Here is a 27960-nt window from a genome sequence, read left to right on the forward strand (position 1 = left end):
CCAATCATTTAGTTCAGTGTGCCATTCTGTTTTAAGAAGAGGGTTACATTTTTTAAGAGCTGATATTGTGACACAGCATAAATAGTGAGAGTGGTGTTATCCATTTTAAAAATAAAATATGGTTACTTTACGATGAACCGTGATTTTGCTGACCCCCAAAGCCTCCCTTATGAATGCCCCTGTTACTAAATGTGAGCGTTTGAATGAGAAATGTTGACCACAGTTTCAAGAAATAGCCTTTTTAAGTTAAAAATGTTATTACGGTTTCTGTAGAAACAAATAACATATTATTCCACGGTTAGGCATAATCTCTAAAAGCATGGTCTGTCTATGACAGCGGAATTTTCAAATAAAAAAACCTAAACTGTGAAAAGTAAAATCCAAACACACGTGCTGCCTCTACCAGTGTACAAATCCAAAACTCGCGATAGCTGGTTTTGGCCTTTGGCGCGGAGGAGACCGGTGGGGAAGTGACGTTCGTCTTACGTCTCCAGCCCCCGTAAGCGTGCCTCTCTCATAGATAAAACTGAATGCAGCATGGTCAAGGGCACCGGCTGAAAGAAGCAGATAGAAAGCAGAAAGCACCCAGGAGGAGAGGAACCTCGTGTTAAGAGCTGTCAGAGGAGAAGTCAGTCAGTTTTGAGCCGTTTAGAAGACACGGTGAGAGCTTTAACCGTCATTCACTACAAGCTTAAATTGATCATACTTAGCCGTTAAAGATGCTAAATCCTAATGTAGCTTTATCATTATTTTAAAGCTTTTACCACGAATCTCATACTATGAATGTGAAAATTAATAGCTGCTTATTTGATTAATTTGAATGTCCTTATGAAGACTAAGTGAATGTGTATGTACATATTATGACCGTTTATTTTCATATGGAGTTAACTCTGTAACGTCTGTCATCCTCTTCAGTGCTAACGTGTCCTAGCATGTTTATCAAAGCCAACTGCAGGACTCCACCTGTCACTTAATAAGAGACATTCTGCTTTATTATTGTGCTGATATTAATTTTTTCACGCGGTTTGCTGTCATGTTGCCAGTTCACCAAAGACGCCATAATGAGGAGAGCCTGTAGTCACGTCTAGCAAGTCCCATTGAGCTCTGTAATCTGCACTGTGCTGTGTTAGATACAGCTAGCTTCCTTGAATGACCCTCTTGCTCGGGGCTAACCGTGTCAGTAGGTAGACATTACACTGTCCCTGTTTACTGACCTTGACAGGCAGCAGAAGGGTTCTGCACAGATACGTTATCTTTACTACGATAAGATTCACAGCTATAAACGTGAGTCTAGACTGCTTATTGATAAACACGTGCTGCATTTATTCATTTCTATTATACATTTATGCACTCAAAGGCTTCTCTCATATGATCTGTTAACATATGGTAGGCCAGGAACTAGATTTGGTCATTTGTGAGGTGTCTTTTAGGAGCTATTGTGTGTGGCTCATGATTGAGGCATTCATTACACAGTTTAGACTAGCAGCAGGTGAATTTGACAAGCCTAACTGTTGGCTGAAGCTCTATTTTCACTGAAAAGGGCATTTTGGCCTTTTCTGTTAGTGCATTTGAAATACAGATGTAATCAGTTGGAAAATTTGAGAAGCAAAGTGATATTGTGGAGAAGAGACAGCACAGTTTTGCAGTAACTGCAGTAATATTACTCTTAAGGTGAGTCTTACTGCCTTAAAATGTCTTGACCCTTTGCACTCTTGCATGCTGAAAGCATGGTGCCCCCTGGTGGGACCTGTATGTATGTAGGTTGCAGGTAGGACTAACTGTTGCAAAAGTTACCAGCAATACCTGCATTATAGTAAAATTAAACAAACAAACAGAAGTATTGCTTGAAAACAGAGGACAAGTGGTCATTGTTTCATCTACATGGAACACAACAGCATCCTGTGTTGCTGCCCTTGTCTATAATTCACAATGTGCTGCTGTTTTAAGATTACTTGTGCAAGCCTAATAAATGGGATTTGCCTGCATCACCGTTCTGCTTCATTTTCCCATGAGCTAGTCAGAGCTTTGCCCCAGTGTGACTCTCACATGATAAGCCACTGCACAATGACTCCAATGCACCCCTGACCCCTCTATCCCTCACCTCCTCCTCTCCTCTTCTGTTCCTCCCCCATCATTTCTTTCTCCTTTTTTCTCCCCCTTCCTTTGGTCTCCCACATTAATGTTTCCTACAACAATTGCTATGTCTCTTGATCAGCCTCTATCCTCTTTTTATTCAGTTGAAGATGCTGATCTAGTGGTTGTAGGTTCGGGCTAGGATTTCTTAGAGTTTGATCAGACTAGAACAAGAGAGAAAAATATTTCGCACATGTATTTATGTCCCCTTTTTTTAGTAAATTTAATAATAAAATGGTAATCAAAATCACTACAGTAACATATCAGAGGTTAATCTGGTGTTATGACTTCTTTGGTTAACTGAGCTGTTAGGTGAGTAGTATTTAATGCCGTATGTTATTAAGCGCCTTGTATGATGCAATCGCATGTGTCTCCTGAAATGTTATTCCTGTAAACAACTATGAAGATAACTATTGGTGGTTTTCATTAGAAAAACCAGTATGGGAGTCGAGTAATCATGGGCTAAATGTATCTTTATTAGAAAAAAAAACATATTTCATAGATTTGTTTTCTCAGCTCCTTCAATCTCACACATAAGAGCATTGTTTTCTCAGAAAAAAAATGGCTTTCTTCTTTTCTTGGTTCATGATTCCTGTAAAGATCAACAAACTTGTTGAACAGGACTGTCTCTTGATCACTTGTTTTATTTGTTTGGCTCCTGGTAGGCGTCAGAGCTCTAACGGTTGCAGGGTTTCTTTAAACACTTGCCAGTGATGTTTCGATCGAAGGTGCGTTCATTAAAAGACCTTCATACCCTTATATGAACCGTGATTAAAGATTTTTGTCTGGCATGACTTCAGGTGCTGCTGCTGCAATGCCAGATCAAATTGCAGTTTGTCTTTTTGACCTTTTGAGTTCTGCAGAAACACAAACATGATGTTCAGCATTTAAAGCACTCATATGCTTGGCCTTTAACACCATAATAATAGTTATTATGATGCACTAACAGGTAATAATTGTGATGTTGTGTTTTTAAAGTGAGAGCTAAGCTGAGCATGTCAGCAGTCTAACATAAATGCATGTTCACTCTTGTCCCGTTGGCTCTAGTCAGTAGATTTAGTGAATGTGTGATTTATATAATTGAGGTGTTTTCGCCTCTGGTTTTCTGCCTCTTCGTTCCCCAGTGACTCTCAGCAGAGTTCACAGAAGCAATGTGGTAATGTTGCAATCTTGTTGCCACAGCATCTCATGGAGCAATCACTTCTTTCTTGTTAAAAAGGAATGATTGTTTCTCAACAAATAAAGAGTAAACTGCTGTAATGACATGTTTCATCTGGAAAGGGCAGGGAAAGTCATCCTGTCGCTTCTACAGTGATATTTAATCCATCTGCAGAGCAATGCAGTTTTAAAGCTGAATCATGCTTCATTAAAATGAATGCAATCTTGTATGTAGCGTTTCCTTATTGGGAAATTGCTTGCTGTTCCATATTCCTACTTTTTGTGGCTAGGCCTGTAACTTTGACAATAAAATTAAATTATATTGAAACATGTTTTAATACATCATCAAGTCTTAGGTACCTGTGTTGGGAAGCTTCTTATTTTATGTGCAAAAAATGCAAGCAAACTCCTGCATACGGTCTAAATTGCACAAATATGTGAGCAATGTCAGCACCGAAATATTGCAAACTTATTTGTACAAATTTGTCAGCTCTCTCTCTCTCTCTTTTGGTTAAAAATCTTACTGAAAATTGGAGGTTTTCTTGAAGCTTTGGTCCTTTTTGATACTATGAACCATTAGAATAGCAGAGAAGGTATCATTTTAACATGTAACACCGGGTATCAAAAAGTACCTAAAAGTCCCAACCTTGCAATGATCTCTATTAAAGTAAGTGGAACCATGCTTTCCAACCCTCATTGACTGAGTCTATCATACTACAACTACTAGAGCGGTTCTCAAAAGGGTGTGACTCAACTTTGCTCTCACTATCTCTTGCACACACGTGTCTGAAAGTCATTCAGATACCTCAGTCATTCCTCAGTCAAAGTCAGATACTGCTCTAAGCAAATGGCTGCCTTCAAGGGCACTAAGAACATGCTGCCACTTTTTACCAGAGTTTTCCCTTTTATTTTGCTTATATCCATAGATCTTTAGACTGAAAGAGTAGCTAATCTGATTAAAGTATTAAAGCGCAGCTTGGTATTTTTGGTATGTAAGATTATAGACATAGTTCTGCCACGTTAGAGAGCAATTAGCTTTACAAAGCGGCTTAGACCGTTCTGATAGCAATTTAAAATCCGTATTTGCTCATTTTATTCAGGTTGTGTTACAAGCAAAGCTCTCTCAGAAAAAGGTTGAAGCTGAATATGTTTTATTCTCCTCTTTGTGGTAAAGTTCTCTGATGTATAGTGTTTATTGGGGGTCCTTAGGTTGTTTAAGGTCATGCCATTATCTAAAGTTAGCTGTACTTCTTAGCACCTAGAATAGTGAGCATGTTTGTGTTATTGCATGACCCTCTACTAGCATGTCTGCACCCTCACTGGCCTTGTTGAAATGCACTCAGTACAAGGTTAGGCTTTTTATCTATGCTGTCTTGGAGCCTGATGTAGGAGTTTAGTGAGGCCATGCCTTGGCGTTGCAAATTAGAGCGGACAGGCCTGCCAGCCCAGTCGTTAGTGTCCCACTGGCTTTCTCCCAAACCAACTCTCCTCACGCAATGTCCAGTTTGGGATCTCCTTCCAGTGGAGCTTGTAAATTTGCCCTTTAGTCATTAGAAGTTGATCATAACCTGCCGAGGCAAGCTCAGTATCTAGTAGCTACAGTTTGAAATTGTTTCCTGTTATTGATCTGTTTGCACTGAAAAGGCAGTCCCAGGATACTCTGAAATAACCGTGCACAAATAAATGTGCAAACTGCATGGGGTTGGCTGTTTGTGATTGAACGTTCTGTCAGCACAGCAGTGTTTTCAGTGTTTTATTAAGTCCAGAGTTTGTTCAGTGTGTGGAGACAGTTTAATCCCTGAGGCCGTATACTTCTCACATATAGGCTGGGAATAAGATAACCCTGACTTGTTTGGGTGTTTTGTCTTTACTTCTCTGAAGGACAGGCAGAATGGGAAAGGTGATATCAGCAAGACAGCTCACTAGACAGGGCCAACAGTTTGCTTTAGGGCTGCAACTAATTATTATTTTTATGTTGACTAATTTATCAATTATTTTTGCGATTAGTCGATTAATCACAGGTATCTGGTGTACTATTTTGAATCCCCGTTTTACCTAAATAGTAGCAATTTAAATAGTAGCAGTTCACCTGCCTTGCAGGTTACAAATAACTAAAGGATGGCTTTCTTTAAAGTGACTGGTATGTCCATAAAAATAAATAAAGAAAATATCCCATCCAAGTTCAAAGGTACAAATAAAGCTTAATGTAAACAGATCAAACTTCCAGCCCAAGTGACTGAACAATAGATTATAATTTCTTTAAACTGCAGTGCAGGAACGTGAGCATATCAACATGTTCTGGTGTGAGGCTGGCTCTCTTCTTTGAGGCGATGTTTCTGGCTGCTGAGAAGAGACAGAAGGCGTAGAAGTAGCCACCACTTCCTGTAGTGAACTGCAAGTACAGATGAGTTTTTACCAGCCGGTTTTTTATTTTACCAATATCAAAAACAATAATACTAAGTGTTGACACTTGAATTTCCGCGTCGACTAACTTTTATAGTCGACATAAACAATTATGGCGACTAATCGTTGCAGCCCTAGTTTGCTTTGCTTATTACTCAAGATACTGGCTGCTTCAATGTAGATCTGTGTGTTAAATTTACATGTTTACCTACAAGAATAATCTGAAAATGCCTTGTGATGGAGACAAGACACAAAAGACCTTTTGTTGATGCCCTGTTAACTATTTATCAGCCTGTCTCCGCTCTGTTTGCATTTTCTACAGTTATATTGTTCCTCACTGTGCTTTGTTTTTACATTGTGTAACTTTGTACTTCTCCCGTTGTCAGGATCCTTGCATTGTATGAGCTACATAAACAGAAAAACACCTGGGCAGCATAGTGCTTTTGTTCTGCATGAGGAAGTGATGCCACAGTTATTTTTGTAGAAGTCATGTTAATGTGGTAACATCCAAAAGGAGGAAATATCATTGCGGTCAACAGGTACATGTGCATGTACAGGAGGGCTGTACCAGTAAGTAAAAATCAGTAGATCATACTGGAGAAATGTCTACATAAAGTGCTGATGGTGTAGATCAATAGTTCCCAAACTTTCCATGCCGCACACTTGTATCTAAGACTTGAGTCTAAGACAAGCTGAGCCTTCTGAAAAATGTCTCTATGATAGAGCTGAGCAGTTAATTTTAATTTAGATTAAACTGCAATATGGCCTGCTGCAATTTTCAAATCTCAGATTTCTTTAACTTGAAATGTGTGTCAAAGCACTAGTTTAAAACTTTTTTGCAGCAGAGATATTATGCCATACACACATCTCAATATTCAGTGATTGTTAGCAGCTAAAAAGATGTATATTAAAACGTTTTTATCCTGAAAAGTGTTTCTGGTTGATATTTAAGTTCTTCTTCTGTCCACAACCTCCGAAGCACAAAGCCCTCACTTTGAAAAAACACTATCATTCAGCCTAAAACACACTTTAATTAGACAAATAATTTGCACTATTTTGTCCAGAATAGTTTACCAGTTTACCACATGATCTTCCTCTATGACAGTCTATAGTGGCCTCACTCTTCATGCTTGAAAAAGCGTATCCAGCTAGCTAAACAATCAAACATGCTCAGAGAAGACTCTCGGAACAAAGAAGTTGCGTTGTCTTTGAATTAACTGAGGGACATGACTTGACTGTGAAACTGTAATACAAACAATACAGAAATAGCAGTAAATGTAGGCTCTTCAACATAGTTTTACAACCAAATTCTCATTTTACAGGTTAAGGTAAGTATTTACTATGCACACACTATGCACATTCTCACACAATGCACATGAACAAATATGCAATAAGTGCTAAAGAAATACTTGAGTATGTACAAAACAACAAAATCCTGCACATCTTTCAGGCTAATGACACAAGCTAGCTTCGAAACAAACACATCTATCTTATTCTAAAATTTTCTGTATATATACATTGAATAGTTTCGAGTAATGAGAAAATAAATAACCATCATAAAATTTGCCAATATGGCTTTTGATAGCTTCAGAAACATAAAATATTCCTTCCACAGGGTGCAGGAGATAAGACTGCACAAGAGCACTTACCGTGTGCTCTTTTAGCATAAATGGAAGTGAAACTTAGCTTAAAACTACAGCCCCATTGTTACTCTGTGCCACTAGGCGGCAGTGTTGCACTAAGAAAACAGAAAAAACTGATTTATCTGCTAGGACATGGCACAGTCCATGACACAATCCCTTTGCCCTGCTCTACCTCCTCAGACACAGTGCTAGCTAACCAAAACAGTCGCCACCAAATCAACTTAAACAAATCTGAAGGCAGTATCCATACCAGTGGTTCTTAACTGGTCAGTTACTGGTCTGACCTCAGGACCCATCCCCACCTTTATGATGACAAAACATGACACTGATTTTTAAAACATTCAATCATCTAAATTTATATAAAGAACAGTGATGCAGTTTGGACACGAGAAGTACAAAAACATGACTATAAGCCCTCTCAGTGGCCTCACAGCTCATCATAATCCCTTTGTCCCAAAAGAGCAGCCATATTTTATGTATTTTGTGCCATAAATACATCTCGCTTTGCTCAGACAAATTCAACTAATTGGATAGATATTTGTATCTCTCATATGTATATTGAGCAAAAAAAAAACCTCACTAGATATCTGCATTTTGAGTAAATTTTCCTATGCAGTAACCGGTCATTTCAGACTGGCAGCATGCTTTGCTGCTTGAATCTGCTGCACGTGCTGCTATGGCACGCACCATGACAGCTTTCAAAGTATTCAAAGTATTATGTTCCACCAAAGGGAGTTTCTCCAAAAAAATGCTAAAGCGGACTTTTACTTTGAAAAGCGCAAACCAGAAGTGTTTTTGTACTGTGTTTTTCTTTACCTGCAACGTTTTGTACCGTGTGGAATCAGAAAGTTTCATAAACATTTCGTGGCCTTCATCAGGGTCATAAAGAAACAGACTCTAGCAGTGTGGATGAACATATTTGCTACAGCAAGGTAACATGACTCTGTACTCATAAATTTCCTGTCTGTATTGACGCTAGCCGCGTGTGGTGTGCAGAAACAAAAGACGAAACCTCAAATCTCAAAATTCTCCATGCGGGAGAGGTGCAGTGTCTCGACGGCATGTGAGATGCAGCCATCACACTGGCTGCCAGTCTGAATCAGGCGGTTAAAGCATAGTAACAGCAAGTAGCGCTCTGGCCAAGTGATGTCACACTACCAGTGTGTTCCGAAACATGGTGGCCTGATGAGTTTATAAGCTCAAATTTACTCAAAATACAGATATCTAGTGAGTTTTCTGTTCAATATAAAAATGAGAGATACAAATATCTATCCAGTGAATTTGTCTGATCATGCTGGGTTCCTTTTAAGTTCAGCAAGCAAGCAAGCTGACATATAAGAATGGTGTTGGAGTTAAACATTTACAGCCAGATTATTATCAACACATGCTTGTGCAGGTATAGTATGTTTTGAGAAAAGATAAGCTGCTTACTTGTTGTCTGATTAGTTCTGACGATTATGCTCTCATTACAGACTTCTTTTCCTGCCTACATACGACCTCACTCTCACAGTATTTTTCAGTCCCTCTTGACCCAGTAAAGCTAGGATTCATCTGTAAGAATTTATTTACATTAAAGAGGGGCGCAAAATGGTAGGGCATGTGTTTTAGTGGCGTTCACTTTGTAAAATTTGTGAGCCTTATCACAAAAATGGGCTCTTTTTAGAGATTTGTAAAGTCCATCTTCTCCTGACTTCTTGATGATTACAGTCCATTCACCTTTCACTTCTGAACCACAGCTCAGTCTGTGAAGATTCAATATGATTGAATCATACTTGTCTACTTATGTTTTGGGGAATGTTGTTAATCAGTTTGTAATGTCAGTTGGATTCACAGAATTGTAACCACTGTTAGTCAAAAGCCGTTTACAGCCAGGAGTGAAATATAGCAGAGGAGGGTGATGCAGTGTTCAAGTTTCAAATATCTTTAAATCAACAGGAAACTTGCTGAGTTGTTGGAAATTTTTGATTGTATCGTTGCCTCTCTAAATCACCAGAGTGCATGTACCAATAGAAAGATGTTTCCTCTGATTTGTGGGTGGAAACGAGTATGAAACTGAAGCAGAAAAGTATGCTGTTTGGAAGAACAATGCTCCATATTACCATATTTGCTGTAAAAGGGGCTGTTTCAACTGTATCTAAAATGTTGGCTGTGTCCAACTAAAAGGGGCGATGCATATAGTGGTCTAAAATCTTTATCTTGTACTGGTATTTCAGAAGTTCATGAGACCGAAAACCAATAATTGGAACAGATAGGAATTTATTATGACATGCATACATACATACATACATTTATTGTATTTAATGTGATAAAACTAAAACTGCATGATCAAAAAAGGAAGGAAAATAGAAAATTTAGCCCTGTCAGAATGAGGAACGGCACAGAGAAGCACAGTAGAAGCAGAAAACAGGAATTGATGCCAACATGCTGTAAGCTCACTTTATCAGTGGCACCCAGGCTTTAGTGGTGATTGGCTAGTACTCACATGACATATAGCTAATCAGACTATCTTGTATTCTGGACATTTGGGGAGACTGTAGAGAGTGAATATAAAGCCAAAGTGAAAAGTGGAAGTACACTTTTTTATTTATTGATATTACCGTTTACCGTTAAGATAAAATGCTGATGCCACTTTTCCGCCAAATGCCAATATGGGCATCAACAAATCACCCAGATCAATAATTGGTTACCCCTAGTCATGACTGCCAGTGCACCTGCAACCAGTAAAACAGAAATCACCTTGCGCTGAGCTCAACAACCATACCCAGGAAAACTAAAGTCCTAACAGAACTACACTACTGCACACAGAAAAAGGGTAAAATGACGAGAAAATAGTTCTTTACTGATCCAAGTCAGAAAGCCGGGAAAGTTTACATTGATTTTAATGTGTGATGCATTTCTTTCAATGAAAATGTGTTGTAATAATTTGTACACACATTTTATTGGTGTATATATTGTTGTCAACCTATTTTCCTGTGGCTGACCCCCCCAAAACGGACTGCTTCTTATATTCCAGTTTAAACTTTATTCTAGATGTTACATGAGATGAGATGGGAAACTCATCTGACCTTCCATAGCTGAGGCACCTTGCAGAGCGGTCCTCTCTCCTAAAGATGATCACATGTTCTCTTATTTCACTGGTATTTCATGACAGTATTTAAGATAATATAAGCAAGGCTTGAATTTCAAGTCTTGTTCCTATGTTAAATGGAAACCTGCTTTGTTTGGCTTGTCTTTTCAATCAAAGCTAGTGGGAAGCTGGTTATTCTGTTATTGTATTCTTCTGGCAAAAGAGTTCACATGGAGGCATGGAGACTGTGTTGTCCTGTACTGGACACTGGTCTTTTGTGCTGAGAAACAGTGCTGCCTTTCTAGTTAGCAGCAAAGGAAACCCCATGGATGTTTGGACAAGAGGTGGGATGTGTTCTTTGGACACCCCATTATTCCCAGGAATGATACAGTAGGGCACTGTGAACACAGGAAAGATACCTTTAAGTGTATTACAATCTAAATATTGTTTAAATACAAATGATTGTGGACTTGAAAGGTTAACATTTTTCAAAGGTATCTTATTTATAGCTAAAAGGTCTAGAGGGAATAATTATTTGATAATTGAGTTTGGTGGAAGTTAGTTTTTAAAATGTTAGAAACTGAGAGCAAGACAATAGCTACAACTCACCTTAAATTCTGAATTTTCACCTCACTTATTTGTTTCCTGTTTTTAGATTCCAGTGAAGCATCAATGGACCAGGCAAGGTCAACAATTTCCAAAATTGTGAGTATGTGTGCCCTTATAATGGCGCCTTAATCCTAAAATAACAAGCCTTGCCATAAGAAATTATCCACTTAAGATTTAAGTCTGAGTATAACTCTACTTGAAGTGTAATGAATGATTTTCCTATTTTCATCTTTGGGAACAAATACTTATTACTGTGCATTTCATCACCACCACACTGAAGGATTATGGAGAATTTGAGCAGGAAAATATTTTAAGTCGATGTTAAATATTATTTTAGCGCTGTGGGTTGATCTTAAGATTTAGTCATGGTTGTTTAGTAATGAGACAAAAGCTGCACCACTTAGATACACTTGAAAAGACTAGTAACCATTACAATTACCACAGTTATTGGAAAAGGCTTCGCTTTTGTGTTTTTTACTTATTTGGTAGCAGTGTATTTCTGACCAGTCAGTAAACAGATGTGGAACATCTTGATCAAATTCTTGTAATAGTGCTCTGTTAGTTTTGAATGCGGACTTTTAAAGCTGTTTCAATTGAATCCTGTTATGTCGAAGACTTAAATTGTATATAAGTGCAGGCTTTATAGCTCACCAAGCTATTTAAAAACCTCTGATTATTACCACATAGAGATATGCAGCCATAACTAGGAATGCATATGAAGAAGAAACGACGTACTGTGTCTGTCTGGTCTTTACGATTTAACTGCCTTTACAGTTTAATGGAGAGCCCCACTCCTACACCCGCTTCAACTTGACACGAAACATGGAAGGTGATAACAGCCAGGTGGAGATGAAGCTGTCGTCCGACATGGATGAAGACGTCGGGGGAAATGGCGTTGGAGAACACCTTAACCACAACTCAAACCGCAGACCTTACGTGGCTAATAAGTTTGGGCGCACCCCCAAGAACCTCTGCTTCATGGCAGCCACCGTCCTTCTCATCTTCATCATAGGTAAGAGGCAGGTGTTGGTAAACAATCAACAGAACAGAGTATTCATCAGTAAAAATTATTTGTGTAGTTCCTCAAGGATCAATACTGGGGTCACTATTTTTTAAATATCTGATGTGTTTTTTCACACATGCAGACAGTGAAAATTGTGACATATTCTTTGCTGATAATTTTTTATTTGACTTTACATCTACTTCCAGGGTACTTGATTGGCTTCTTAGTTCATCGAAAGAAGGATGCATCCCCTGTCTGTGCAACCTCTGCTCTGCCTTTAGAAAGAGAATTCATTCCCCATGAGACTGGTGCTGCCCCGCTCATGGACTGGGGCATTGTCAAAAAGCTCCTCAAACAGAAAGTGTCTGCAGAAAAATTTGGGCCTGTTTTGAGGTAAATGTTAAGCTCTCAAACTAGTGGTGGTAATTGAATGAAGCTGAAACGAATCTTACTTTTTTATGACCAAGTATCTGCCTTCACCAGCACACATTTAAAAATAAGGAAGAACAGGTTGTTCTCATTTACATGCTCTTTCTGTCTATTCTTTTTAACATTATTTTTTATGTTAAAGTCAACATAAAATCCTAAAATATGTATCAGTCTAATCCCTAAATTCCACTAGATGTGTGTTCAAGTTTCTGCTCCATCATGGCAATGGAGCTGACAGGTTTCAGTTTTAGTCTAAGAGAGTCTCTGCTCCATCACGGCTCCGGCAGCCTGGAGCCTTCTGCAGCAGATACTCAGGACTTCTACTTCTGCAGGATGCCAGACCATTATGCATCCATTTAGCACAGAGAAGATCAAGCAAGGCAGGAAGTTTCACCAAAATCGGTTTAGTTTCAGAGTAAAATACTCCATGTTGATGTCAGATAAATGCCAGATTGTATTCTACTTTACATCATCAACAAAACGTTACAATGGGATCTAGCCGAGCAAGGATTCAACAGGTCAGAGGGACAAGAAGGGTAGGTAAAGTTTATTGAAATTGTACTTCTCAAACAGATTATAGTAAACTGATTAAGTTTTATATATGAAAAGGTTACTTACCTATGGTAGAAGCACAAAAATCCAAATGAAGGACAGAAAAGAGACAAATCCAAGCAAGTTTACCCTTCATCAACTCCTGCAGTTTAAAACACTAGCTTCACATGTGGGTGTTATGTTTGTATAGCTCTTCAGTAGTATGTTAATGCACGGCCAGGCAGGATTCTGTAAGATTACATATTTTGGCTGCACACGGTGGGTGTTAATAGATGTCGTCAACTCTCTACTTTAGACTCTTTAAAGTGCTTTTTTCCCCTGCCTGAGAATAAAGATCAATGACCTGTTTCCTGCACCTGTTTTGTCACTTATCACAACACAGCATGCTAGTGTCAAACTCAGTAAAGGACAACATAACAGCTTCAGAAATATGTAGCTGAAATATCTCGGTCGCCCCCTTGTGGCTGGCTGCATTATAGGTGATGCAGATGAATCACATTGGTGAAGGCAATAAACTAAACACTGTATGTTTTGGAAGAAAATAAAGATATACATACCAAAATTTATATATAGTTTTCAAATAATGAAATTTGGCCCTCACAGCATCAGTCAATCAAAAAGCTGTCGCTTGTACAAATGTAGTTGACAGCCCCTGTGATATCATACAATATAAGATACAGTACGATGTAATGCAGTACAATACAATGATATCAAAAGTGTCATGAAACAGTGTTTCCCCAGCAATTGCAAAACATTTATATAATGATACATCAAGATATCTGAATAAATAAAGAGTGCAAAATGTCACTGCAAAGGTAAGGTGCAAGGTTTATGTGGTCATTCATCACAAACTAGGGCCAGTTTCACTTCTTTTAAAGTGTTCATTACTTCTTTTCACCTAGGTCGGTCTTTATTCACCTAATTTCTTCTTTAATCCTGCCACCAACTTCTTCTTTAGTGATTAAAGTGTAGATGGAGTAAGCCGCCAGTCTTATCAAACTTTAAAAATACATCTATGTATTTGTAATTCCTTTTTTCTTTCTTTACTCCAGTCAGTTTTCTAGGGATGAACACCGTGCTGGTTCACCAGGAGATGAAGCTTTGGGAAACAAGGTGCTTGACAAGTTTAAAGAGTATGGCATGAAAACTTGGACCGATGAGCACTTTGTGAAGGTTCAGGACCCCCCAGCTTCTGGATTCAATGTATTTGTTTTCAAGAACGGGACAGCTCAGAGGCTGGAAGGATTCTTATCCTACAGCAAAACTGGAAAAGCAACAGTGAGTGACCTGCAGGCCTAACTTAGTGCTGCAAATTTAAAGTACTGAATGGAAATGGATGTAGACATTTTTGTGCATTATTTTTTTTGCCAAGGGGTCCGTCTTGTACGCGCATTACGGGCAGGAAAGTGACTTCGGGATCCTGCACGACAGAGGCATCAACACGACTGGAAGAGTCATGCTGATCAGGGCTGGAAAGATTAGCTATGCTGAGAAGGTGGTAGTTTTTTTTTTTTATCAGAAATTAAATGTAATTGTAAATAATAATCAACTATCTTTTTACCTACAGTGCTTAACAAAATTCTTAGACCACCTGTCATATTTGTCTCAGAGACCATCCAGCATCATGGAGTGCTTTAATGCAGACTCTTTTATTTTCAGTGAGCTCTCCATGTTTTACCATTTTGAACAGGAATGAGGAATTTCAAACTGAATTCACCTTTTTATACCCAAATTTGAGCCGGCTCACTGGGCTTCTCTGAGAAGTCAGAAAGTAATCAAGCATAACTTTCAACCACTAAAACTAATTTTTCTGTTCAGGAATGCAAGTAAATAACTATAATTTGACATATTAATCAAGAAATAATAATGTGCTTCACTATTTTTTCAGTTTTTTTGTAAATCGGTAAATTTGAAAATTCATTGATAACAATAATAATTATATTTTAGCATTAAAAATATCATTTCTGTTAAAGAGCTTCAACATATTAGTGTATTAACCATTGCAGAAACATTAAAAATGATTTTGGTAATTACCAATGCTGTTAATTTAGGGCAACTGTGGCATAAACCTTACTTTAGTTGGTGGTCTAATAAATTCGTTAAGCACTGTACCTTGTAACTTATTTTTTTCTATCTTGTTTTTTGTTTACTGTCAGTGATTAAAGAAACTAAACCATCATGCTTTACTATTATTTATTTGTGTTTTTAGGTTGCCAATGCTGCCAGCATGAAAGCTGCTGCTGTGTTAATCTACCCAGACTCCACAAGTTACTCCACTCCTCTGTTTGGACATGTGAGTACAGGCAGATAAGAAGTAGAAGGGCCGGTGTCGCTTGTGGCTTTTTTTTTTTTTCCCCACTGATGATGCTCCCACCCTAAAGGCCCCACCTGCTCTTACTATTGCTAACTCATGAATGTTGGGTCTGACTACTTATGCTCTGTCTTAAATTTGTTTTTGTCTAAAGTATAAGCTTTTTTCAGGGAAATTCACTTTTGAGAAGATGAAACTAATTTTCTCCTTTAACATCAATGTAGACAAAGCTGACCTCAAATTCAACTAACTAGAGCCCTGTGCAGGATGCTTCCTTTTTTTTTTTTTAACTAAGACTGGTTTAACTAGCTGGTTAAAGGTGACCTTTGGCAACAGTAACCTTAACCAAGCATTTCTGGTAGCTGCCATCAGACCAGAACAACGTTCAGGAGGAATTTTAGACCAGTCATCCCAACAGACCTGCTTCAGCTCATCCATATTCGTAGGTTGTCTGGTGGAAACAGCTCCCTTGAGGTCATCCCACAGCATCTCTGCTGTAATAGAAACTTTAGTGATGCTCTTGTTTGTGTTTGTCATGTTTCCTCTCACTGTTTCTCTTTTACTTGGCATCAACAAAACTGATATTTGTGGCATATTACATATTTTATAATATCCAATAACAATTAAAAAACTTAAATTTAAATTAGCCAGATTACATCATGACTGGGTTTGTCAAAATATTACTTAATGTACCTTTAATATATTTTGATTCATGTTCCATCTGTGAACTTGAAGAAGGCAGGGTCTGTGGCCTGTGATCAATTTTCAAAGAGACTCAATCAAAAGGCAACAAAGTTGCTAATCTTACTTCCTTTTCCCTTCGTGTCCTACAGGTCCACATGGGCTCAGGAGATCCCTATACCCCAGGCTTCCCCTCCTTCAACCACACCCAGTTTCCACCAGTCCAGTCTTCAGGCCTTCCACAAATCTTGGCACAGACCATCTCCAAGTCTCAGGCTACAAATATTTTAGAGTAAGCCTCTAAAAGACACTTAAAAAGAGAACTGATTAGAGATAGCAGGGGGCCTCATTTAGACCAGCTGTTTGTTTGGCATCATAGTTTACTCTCTGCATCCACAGTGAACTGGGCGGTCAGGCTATGCCTGAGGGATGGGGGATGATGAACAAACTGGGAGGAGATAGCGACATTATTACCGTGGAGGTCAACAATGTTCTTACAGAGAAGAGGATAAACAACATCTTTGGGGTCATCAAAGGCTTTGTGGATTCAGGTACAACCAGGTTTTTATTTGATGTAGACAAAATCTATCCATGAATTTCTACTCATCATTTTTTTCTGCCTTAAATTTTAGACCGCTATGTGGTTATTGGTGCCCAGAGGGATGCATGGGGTCCAGGTTTCGCTGCATCTACTGTTGGCACCAGCATCCTTGTTGAGCTGGCGCGATCAATCTCAGACATGGTTGAGAGCGGTAAGAGTGGCCTCAGCGGCTTTTTTATTTAGTTTCTTAGACAAAAATAGTGCTGAATTGTATAAAAAAGACGTTCCCTTCATGTTAGATCTTCTTTACGTTACCACACTGAAAAAAACTCAGATCTAAGCAACAAGATTTGTCTAATCATGGTAAAGAATGTCACATTATGTTTACTTTATGCAACATTTACAACATAAAAAGAGCAAAATAAGGCCTGAATTGCTTTTGATAATTAAAATGATTAATTATTAATATTAGGGCTGGGCATTGTTAAGAACATCACGATTCAATTCGATTTTGATTCTTTAGGTTGCGATTCGATTCGATTTCGATTCGATATTGATTTAAGTGCTTCAATGTCAATTCAGTAAGAAGTAGAAATACACAAATAACCTGTTGACAATTTTTTAATAATTATTTTCATGCCCATGTGAACATATTTGGTACGTCACCTCACATTTTTGAGCAATAAAACATCTGAAAATAAACATTTGCAAAATAATAACTTAGTTGTGCAGATGGAGTACAAAAGTAAAAAACATGACAGTTCTGTATAAACACTGAAAAAGTAAAGTGCATGTAAACTTAAAGACTATTTCTGTCCTCTTGGAAATTGTGATAAACCTCACATGACATGGTTATGGTTGGTTGTTGTTGTTTGGTCGAGCGCGGCCTTCGTCCATACAATGCGTATCACACGCACAGCGACCCCCACTGGCCAGGAGGTGAATCGATTCTGAGGATTTGCTGAATCGATATTGAATTGGGGGAGGAAATATCGTGATGCATCGATTAAGCGATATTTTTACCCACCCCTAATTAATATACTTTACAGTGTAATATTAGGCTGTACATTTGTCCGTCGTGTTCAGCAGCTTTGCAGGGTGCAGAAAGTCATCTAACCCAATTTATGTTTTAGGTTTGCATACATATAAATAAATCCAACTTACACCAGAGAGTTATCTATAATTTTTTTGATCTTTAAGTTAGCTTTATGAATTAGGAACCGCACAAACCATGTCATATTTGCAGAAAATCTGGTAATAATACTTTAACTTGTTAGTCAACATGATTTTTTTGGCTTTTTGTGATGTCTTTGCTGAATTTGCCAACCTTTTTTCCTTCAAAAATGTACATAGCTGATGGCAATTGGGGGTGGGGGATCAAATTCATTTTCTTTATTTATCTTGAAATAAGGTGTACTGTTAATCTCGTCATTTAATTGAAGCTTATAGTAAACGAGGAGGAGATATTCTTGATTACAAATTGGACAATCCACTAGCAAAGATTTGAGTATATGGGCAGCTGAAGAAATGTGATAGGAAAGGAATGTTGAATAAGTTTTTTTATTGAGCCAAGGTCCTGTTTGTTTAAACTAATCAGACTTTGTGTTCTCCTCACAGATGGATTCAAACCAAGAAGAAGTATTGTGTTTGCAAGCTGGAGTGGTGGAGAATATGGGAACATTGGTGCCACCGAGTGGTTGGAGGTGAGAGCTGCAATTAATTTTATACGACATGCTTTCTGAACGGCATTTTTATTTATTGTTTTGTTTTTGCTAAAGTGGTGTTTATCTGTGCATGAACTCTTCTTTGATGCTGTTTGTATTTTGGTTGATCCAGGGTTATCTCTCATCTCTGAGCAGCAAAGCCTTCGCCTACATCAACCTGGATGCTGTGGTAACAGGTGTGTAGTTTATCATGCTTTTAACCACCAAACCCTGAGTTACTGTGTGATAATTAAAGTAAATTAAAACAGCTGGATGTGTCTTTTTTTGCAGGTCAAGCTGGATTCAAAGTAGCAGCGAGTCCTTTGATGCACAATCTGGTCCTGAGTGCTATGAAGGAGGTGAGTCAATGCTGGAGAAATGTCAGTGAATTATCTGTTCTTTTTCTGTAATGTTCAGAGGTGCAGTAAATTTGACCTTTTATACATATCATAGATTTTTTTATATAGTGCTTTTATTTTTGTTGTGTTTTTTTCAGATGGGTTGCAAAACAAGAAATTCAAATTCTGATATGATTCACTGAAAAATCAAGTAATATTGATTCCCTGTTTCCATACCATGTAGACAAAATAAAAGCCCCAGACAACAGTCACTGGGTAATTTGTTACTTTTGATCACAAAAAAAAAAATGCAAAGCAAACTCCAGCACATGGTCTAAATTCTACAAATAAGTCTGCAGTGGTTTGTTACTGAACATTTTCAGCAATTTTGGGCAATTAAAAAGTAGTGTTAGGCTTTGTTGAAATAAAACCAAAAGTCTGTAGTTTTTTTACAACTTTATCTGGATTCTGTTGATCATTGAAATTTTTATGTTTTTCATATCAAACACGTTGTTGAAAAACATGAAAGAATGGTAAAGTTTATTGATTTTATGATCTTGTCCTGCCAGATGAGCCATCCAGTTTAATTCTGTCACCCACTAAAGTAGCGGTTTGGTCGTTATGTGGAGTTAATATGAAATAAACTTAAAACAACCTTCTTCTCCTCAGGTGAACTTCACCAACGCGGGAACTATCTTTTCTAATTTTGGAAAAGGCAACTGGGAAACAGATGTGTAAGTTTGACTAGACCATTAGTCTGGTCACATCCTCACTCACCTTACTACCTGCAGTAAAAGCCTGATCACACAAAAGCTGAGCTTTTTTCTAGCAAATTTTGTGTCGCCGATCCCGATCTGATACTCATATTTGCCTGGATTAGAGTTTTAATGGTTTTTGTGTACAGAATGAATTTATTAAACAGAATAATTACTAGATGTCTCAAGCATATTCCATTTAACGTAGTACAGCTAACAGTGTCTAAAACACTCAAAATCAAGTTTCTACTCAGGTGGTGTAATAGCTGTTTCACTTTAAATTAGTCAAAAAATAAAGTTGCATATTCGCCTAGTGCAGTGTTTGAATTAAATTGGACAAGAATCAAAAATCCACTTTAACAGCTGAGCAGTCAAAAGCCAGACATGAATGAAACAGTGAATAAAAATAACCTCAGCTCAACTTAAAAGTGGTGTAAACAGTTTAAGTAGTCACAATAACTAATACATTCAATAAGTGAATTTGAAATATTAGAATCCCATGTAAAAATGGTTCAATTAGCTTGACTTCAGTAGTCACAACAGAAACTAAACTCAAAAAATTACTTCAGAAAACCCCAAATCCACTTTAAGGTGGTGTCAACAGTTTGACTTGAATAGGTACAAGATCAAAAACAAATGAATAATACAGATTCAAAACAAAAATCCCTGTTAAAATGTAGCAGCTTAGTCTGAGATATGAACCCTATATGAACACTAACATTGCAGTAACACCTGAGGATCAAATACATGGTGCTCTTATTATCACAGTGACATTTCTAAAGTGCAGCTGGAGCAGCTACAGAACTTTTTACTCTTCACTCTTATTTCTTTACCCACCTTGGGTAAAGAAGGTATTTGTCTCTCTTAAAGTCCAGAGTTTGTTGCTTCAGTGTAGCAGCGGTCTTGTTACAGATGCTTCAAGTGGCTAATGAACTGTTTTCATTCTCAAGCTTGAAGTATTTCCATAACATTTTAGCCACAGGATTGCTAATGTTGCTGCTGCTGCTCTGTTGCCTTACTTTAGTCATATCCCATGCCGTTTATGAATCAGTCCTCAGTTGAACCGGAAGTAGTTTCTGATCCACCATCTTAAGGCCTGTTCCAAAGACCCTTAGCTGGACCGAAGACTGATGACTAAGATTTGAAGACCGATGAGCAGAGACACATGAGAGTAGGCTCTCTCAGACTCTTTTTACTCAAAAACACGCCCCCTTATTGGATATCATTCTCTAATTGGATGCTGCTTCGCAGTGGACATCAGTGCAACTTCACAGCACCAGCAGAGATAAATAATAGAGGAGAAATGGAGTTTATAAAAGATGATAAACTGACAAAACTAAATGTAAATAGAACAGAGCACCAGCAGTTTTAAAAGACTCAATAACTCATGGGCTGGGATTTAAAGAGTGTTTGAAATAAGCATTTATAGTGAAATATTGAGAATACATTTAATAAAATAAATATTTAAGAGTGAATCAGTATGGAGTTCAATGTTTGATTTGTTTTCTGATTCACCTTCAAACATAAAACAAGCTAAAATTCATAAAATCAGAAGATTCAGGTTTAAATCTTTCCTTTTCTAGTTGGTTATTTATGTTTATTAGTTCATGAAGAGAATTAAAGTCTAACAAAGCAGCAGTCTGTCTGTCAGTAAGAAACACATTTTAAATCCATCCCGGGGTCAATAAAGTTTCGATCAGTACATTGTAAATAAATATTTATCTGTATTACATGAAACCAAAACTAAAGCTAAATCCTTCCTGTTTAATTTCCAGGCTTCAATCTTTGATGATGAACGATGCTGCGTATCCATTTGTCGCCTTTTCTGGCATTCCCTCGCTTTCATTCAGGTTCAAGTCGGACACAGAAGTAAGTCGTCTGCTCTTGATATTCACTGTACCAAAGTTTTTCATTCTGGATGCATATTGACGTTCCGGTTTTTCCTCTCAGGAATACCCGTTCTTCGGCACAGCACTGGACACCCAGGGGAATCTGAACAGGGCCACCAGAAGTTTGGTTCCTCAGCTGACTGAAGCGGCGGCCAAGTTTGCCGGTCACATAGTGTTGAGGCTTGTGCACGATCACCTGCTGCGCTTTGACGTGAAGAAGTACGACAAGATCATACGCGCTCAAGTGGTTAAGATCAATGCAAAAGTCATGAAATTGCGAAGGGTGAGAATACTTATGTTTTTCTGCTGACTTTTTTTGACCTTTCTCGATAGTCGAATTGGCTGTGAAGACTTTGGTCTGAATAGAGAAGAAGATGGAAGCTGTACCCTTTTTGTAACCTCTTTTTAAGTTTAAAAAGGCCAATTTAATCATCAGTGCCTTTTAATGACGTTTTATGCACATTTTCCTCTAGTTGTTTGATTAAGAACCCAACCTGGCTTAGGAAATGATCTATTTGACTTGTTATCCATAAACACTAAACTACTGCTGTGATTGTGTTTCCAGCTGCAGCCCCAGAAGCTGCCCAAGGCCCTGACGGTGCAGTGGCTGATTTCAGCCCAAGGCTCCTACAGCCGTGCCTCTGACAGCCTGATGACAGACATCCAGAAAAGCAACCTGGACGACATCGAGTTGTGCCGAATCATTAATGATCGTATCATGGCTGTAAGACTTCTCTTCTACAATATTTATCTTTTTAATAATCCAAAAATGAAATAATTGTTGCACACAGCTTTACAAAGGAAAAACCCATTGTTTTATTGAATTGTAGTTGTACAGTATGAATTGCTAGTTAAACTGTTGATTATTTTTAAGAAACTCTGACCTAGGTGCCAATGTCAGTCAAAGTGTAAGCTACTGTATATTTGGCATTTTTAGCACTTTTTTTTACCACCTGAAAACCTGAGTTTGGTACACTGCAAAGAACTCAGATCAAAGCAGGCGTACAGCCATCATAAAACAGAAACATTTAAGAAATCCTTCAAAAAACAGTTTAAAACGAAAAATGTTTTGTTATATATTTGGCAAACTGAAACAACTAAATACTTGTCACACATAATAACTAGTAAAGAGTCATGTTTTATCTGGCCTCATTTGGCCTCGATAACAGCATGTATTTTTGATGGCATTGTTTTTTATGAACTTTTCCACAGTCTCTTTTTTTATTGAGTCCTTAATAGTCTCTAGCTCCTCCCACAGACTTGCTTTAGATTAAACTTGTGCATGATCAATCTTTCAATCCACTAAATCCTTAATTTGTTCAATAAGATTCAAATCTGCACTTTGGCTTGGCCAGTCCACTATCCAGATTTCTTTTTCTTGGTCATATAGTCTCTGCTGTCACAGCTTCAAGTCTGCTGGGGGTCATTGTCTTGGTATATGAACCCATGACCAATCAGATTCAGTCTAGAAGGGATTCCATGATGCACTAAGATGTTGTGGTAGACGTTCTTGTTCAAGATACCGTCAATTTTGACTCATTTGCCCACGCTGTTTCCACACATGGAACCCCATTCCATAATGGAATCTCCGCTGTGTTCCACTGTGGGTGCATCTGGCATCAAAACGTTTTCCAGCTTTTCTGCAGACAGCACAACAATTCTGACTGAAGGGTGCAAACTTGGACTCGTCCATCTAGAGTACCTTCTTCCAGTCATTAGCAGTCCAGTGTTTGTGCTCCCTGGCAAATCTGAGGGTTTCTGGATGTTTGCAAGCCTCAGTAATGGCTTCTTAGCAGCTATTCTTCCCTTTAAGCCTTGTTCCATCAGTTGTCTGCTTATAGTCATTCTGGAGACTTTCTCAGACTCTGCTTAAAGATCAGCAATAGTCTTCCTTCTCTCTCTAGTACTTAAAATCTTGAGGTGCCTGACATCTGCTTTAGTTAACTTTCGTTTCCTGCCTCGTCCTTGATGCATGTTGTTAGTACTGGTCTCAGGTATTGACTCCAAAGCATACTTGACCACACTGTAAGAGTTCTTTGTCTTTCCCTATTTGTCTCAGAGACCGTCCAGGATCATGAAGTGCTTTAATTTGGACTCTTTCATTTTTAGTAGCTCTACACATTTTACTGTTTTGAACAGGAATGAGAATTTCACCTTTTTATACCCAAATTTAAGCCGGCTCACTGGGCTTCTCTGAGAAGTCCAAAATTAATCAAGCTTAACATTCAACCACTAAAACTACTTTTTCTGTTCAGGTGAATAACTGTCCCTCGTGTAGGGGCATATTTATTGTGCAGTAACTTAAAAAATATTCCCTTTACATTGAGTGATTATGAGAGTTGTTGCTATTAAAAAAAGATGCGTTGTCTCCTCTGGTTGCAGCGGTGTGAACTGGTTGGCTTTTAGTCCCAGAGTTGCCAGTCGCAAGTAGCTGCAAGTGTCAACCCATCTCATCGTGAATCTTTGGTCTGACCTGGGCTAGAGAAACGTTGATTTTGAAACAACATAGAAATGTTTTCACTGACACACAAGGTCACACTTTGAGCTCAGATTTAAAATGTTAAGCTGAGCTGATGATCATTCCTCTTTCTGATGACTAGAGATGATTAAAGTTAATCTCAATCACCTCAATCAGCTGTTATTGTCAAAACAGTACAAATATCCAATGACCTGATGAGGCTGTGAAGTTAATCCTCCCACCCATCATCACTCCTTCTCCTCTTGTTTCTGCAGGTTGAGAGGAACTTACTGTCCCCGTATCTGTCTCCCAGTGAAAGTCCTTTCCGTCACATCCTGCTGGGATCGGGCCCTCACACTCTCAGGGGTCTGTCCAACCACCTTGAAGCCATCAGAGACAACCCCAACATGGACGCCGACGAGTTCCGCAACCAGTTTGCCCTTGCTACCTGGACCCTCCAAGGTTGTGCTAACTCACTCGCAGGAGACATCTGGGCCTTGGATAATGAAATCTAAAAAAAAATTCACTCTTTATCCCCTTTCTTCATGGTTTGGCCCTCTCTTCAAAACTGACAGTGTGAAAACAGATCATCTGTGAAAATACAACAAGTCACAGCAGCACAGATTTAAAAATATCAAGTAAAAGATAAATGTGGAAGCATTTCTGAACGCCACAGCCTTCACTTCTGTTTGATCATTTCAGCTGCCTAAACTCTTTCAATTCTAAAAGTCTCCATTACACCAAACTTTCAAGTTCAAACATGCTCATTGCTGCCTTAACATGAATTAATAACAGTAATAATAGGTCATCCTCTCTTTCCCAACCTCGGAAAGAAAAGTTCTTTCATTACGTGGCATTTTAAACACTTTGGTGCTAGTAACATCTACCTGAAACAGCCATTTATTGTGGCAGTACTACATAAACTAACATTGTCCTATGAATGAGTTGAATGTAGAGAAAGTGATGCATTTTCAGCACAGTATCATCCTCAGGAAAAGCTGTTTGCAGGCACAGAGACTAACTAATCTTAACATGGTGGTCAGATATAATAAGCTAACACTAGATCGTTTGTTTACCGTGGCTCTTACGGATCAAAACTGCTGGTTTTTCTGCTGCTGCTGGAGCCTTACGATCAAACATGAGCTGGTTTGTGTCAGTAGCTGAAACATACTGTGCTGAAATCTGCTGCTCAACTCATCGTCAGTGATTCAGATTTTACAGGGGAAGATTTAAATTGGATTCAGTAAGATTTTGGACAATCATCAGCGTGTCCAAGAGACTTTGAGTCTCAATGACATGCAGTTTAAAAAAAACACATTAAATAATAATGAAAAAAATCGGATTAATCCATCTCCTGACATGAGCGCAAACTTCTGCAGGCCTCTAAAACAAAGAGAGATGATCTCCAACCATGTGGCACTGAAACTAAAATCGTACGTCTATTTATTGTGTTATTTATTTATCAGTGGCAGAGATCACTATAAATAGTTTTTTTATCACCTTTTATAGAAAAAACGATGTATAATTATCGGGAGCAGTGCCTTCCATAATTATGACAGTTATACTGTCGAAATGACAAAAGCAGCATCTGCTAACAGACGTGTGCATGCGCACCGACGGCCAGTACTGAACACAGAAACATCAGAAACCTCTGCAAACCGCACAGCTATGAGGTTACTTATTTAGAACTGACACTGGATTGGCAGATATTTACTTTAACCCGCTCTGTGTCAGTACAAGTCCTTGGTGCATGTACACCTCTCGTCCCAACATTATCGGGAGCAGTGTCTTCCATAATGTGCAAAAAGAAGAAGGTAGTTTTTATTCTACCAGTGTGTGTCTGTATCGGAGGCAGTGCCCTCCATATTTCACTGTAGGGGTGGATGTTTTTATTATCGGGGACAGTGTTTCCCATAATGTATGTAAATACAGTACATTGCTTCACACTGCACGCAGCGTCTGCATCTCTAGAAGCCTTCTATGTTTTCCTGGCTGCAGCTTCCTCAGATGGTGCTAAGATTTTACATGACACTGAAAAAAACTCAAATCCAAGCAAGAGTTTTTGTTTATTTTTTGACCTAAGTATCTGGTTACATTGACTTTAAGCCTCATAAACCTGACAAGTCTGAATAAGTCTGATTTCAAAATAAAGGCTATCTGCAGAGTCTGAGAAAGTATCAAAAGTTGATGAATCACTTTAGTGAGGAATAAGGCTTTTAAAAAGTCTTACAAGCAAGACAAAAATTGTAAAATATGTAGGTTTTGACTTTTGATTTTCATGAAAAGAAGTTCATGAATTATATTCAGTTCTGTTTTCTTAATTTTTATTCTACTTTTATGCTGCTTATCCTGCTTGCCAGCTACTTTTAAGTATTAAATCAGGGTTTTTTCTTATCATCTAATCTCAAAATGCTCTAAGAAAACTACAAGTAATACTACCAGCATTTTCTGTCTGTTTTGTAACCTTAAACTTAAAATTGTGAATGTTACAGTGTAACAGGTTGGAAGTGGAGACACTATAGGCTCTTAAAATCCACAGGGGGTCATGGAAATGGCATTATATAGTATTAACTATAATGTCAGATTTTCTGTATATGCTATGAGAAATTGCAAGCCAGAAGTAAGGCTTGCATTGCTTGTAAAAAGTGAAAATATCAACCAACATGGCTAGAAAAGTATAGGGAAGTGTCTTCAAAGATAAGACATCAACGTCTTATTTTAAGACAAATTTGCTCACTCTATTGGCTGTTTTTTTTTTTTTTTAGCTTTTGATTCTTCATTTTTGCCTTTTGTACCTTGAAATAAGATGTTATCAAGACTTGAGTGGAGAGTTTTGCTCATTAGGATAGTGAGATACTTCTGCAGGAAGTTAGACACAAACTCTTGCTAAGATTTGAGTCTTTGCAGCGCGGGATTTCCCATCTAAGTAAGGTTGTCAAAATTTCTATACTGCAATACTTTTTCGATCTAATATGTTTTTGATCTCTTTTTCTTTAATGATCCATGGTATGAAAAAGTGACCAAAACTTAAAAAGAGACAGCAATTTAATGCAAAAGGTGTGTAAGAGGGAAACCACTCTTAAAATATACTGGCAAACTTATGCACACTGTCTAAACTGCACAAAAAGTGTGCAGGAGTTTGCATGCTTTTTAAGTAGTAAAAACAAGAAACAGTCACAGTTGTATTGGAACAGTCAACAGTATTTTTTAGATTTTTCATGCAATTGTATTGAAGTTTAAAATTCGGACAACTTTGCTGTTTAGTATCACAAAGAAGCTGCTATCTTTAAATTCCTCTGTTGTCTCCTCTTAATCTAATGGGTTATTTTTCCATGAAACATTAAAACGGACATGGAGAGACTTGGTCTGAAGAAAAGAAATGTTACAGAAATGCTTTTGTTTGGGACCACTTTAGTTACAGCCTTGTGGTCCATGATTTTCAGTGAAGATCACTGCTCTGCAAAATAAGTTTGTTTATAAAGATTGAATCAGTGTGAAAGTAAATTCTGCTCTCTGTTTTGATGTGTTCATCCTTGTTGAAATATTTCCTTGTGCCTTTTTTATGTTATGACTGCAGTATAGAGCTGAGTTTCTACATTCACAACAGTGGAAGATGTATATTTGGCTTGTTTAGTTTAGTTTTGACATTTCTGTGTTCTTTTCTCCTGTTTTCTGCTTGAATCACAAGTTACTGGTTTAAAAGCCTGTAATACTCCTTATTTTAGGTAAAAAGTACCAGTAAGAGAATTGTATAAAGAAAGGCATCATTGCCAGTTGGATGTTAAAGTCACACCGTGAATGTTACAGTCATTGATGTGATGGTCATTTTGAAAACACATTCATTGTTTTCTGTTTATTTCAATATAACAACTACCTTGTGTTGTGCCTCCAGTGGATAAAACAGAAATTTAATTTCAGCCTCTCTCCACAGATCTCTTTAATTGTCCACGCTTTCATGTTTGGAGTGATTAGGCTGATCTGCTATAAAACAGTTTTTAAAACTGTTTTTTTAGTCTATCTAGCATCTTCTGACAGCGCTGCAAAAACAAACATTTATTGGAGGAATTGGTTTGGGAAAAATCACAACTCTAACATGGATCAAGAATGTGTTTTCAGAAACGCAAACATGACTGCATTTTTTTTCTCAAAGTGTATTCAAGTCTGCTTAGCTTTCCATCTTTTGTTGCTGCAATAAACAATCACACCACAAACAGAGAGTCCTGTTGAGTCTGAATCATCACTTTCCTTCTAGTTGACTTCATAATATCTTTCCTTCTGGCAGCCTTC

The 27960-nt window shown here is 38.0% G+C and overlaps 1 protein-coding gene across 1 annotated transcript; it reads left to right on the plus strand.

Moving 5' to 3' along the window:
- The first annotated feature begins 508 nt into the window (after positions 1 to 508).
- tfr1a (transferrin receptor 1a) lies at positions 509 to 27884 on the plus strand. The gene is made up of 18 exons (XM_041802496.1): positions 509 to 660; positions 11060 to 11109; positions 11788 to 12025; positions 12223 to 12409; positions 14050 to 14275; positions 14370 to 14492; positions 15207 to 15290; positions 16142 to 16281; positions 16389 to 16540; positions 16622 to 16741; positions 18148 to 18233; positions 18367 to 18430; positions 18525 to 18592; positions 19241 to 19305; positions 21102 to 21195; positions 21277 to 21498; positions 21781 to 21939; positions 23949 to 27884. The coding sequence occupies exons 2-18, from the start codon at positions 11077 to 11079 to the stop codon at positions 24186 to 24188; spliced, it is 2301 nt and encodes a 766-aa protein (XP_041658430.1). The 5' UTR covers positions 509 to 660; positions 11060 to 11076; the 3' UTR covers positions 24189 to 27884.
- Positions 27885 to 27960: the final 76 nt, after the last annotated feature.

The sequence above is a fragment of the Cheilinus undulatus genome, linkage group 13 (genome assembly GCF_018320785.1).
Source record: "Cheilinus undulatus linkage group 13, ASM1832078v1, whole genome shotgun sequence".
In the NCBI taxonomy this organism is placed as follows: Eukaryota; Metazoa; Chordata; class Actinopteri; order Labriformes; family Labridae; genus Cheilinus; species Cheilinus undulatus.

Coding starts and splice junctions, on each gene's coding strand:
- tfr1a (XM_041802496.1), top strand. CDS start 11,077: ATGGACCAGGCAAGGTCAACAATTTCCAAAATT. Junction 16,541..16,621: donor CAAAGGCTTTGTGGATTCAG/GTACAACCAGGT, acceptor CTTAAATTTTAG/ACCGCTATGTGGTTATTGGT. Junction 18,431..18,524: donor CCTGGATGCTGTGGTAACAG/GTGTGTAGTTTA, acceptor CTTTTTTTGCAG/GTCAAGCTGGATTCAAAGTA.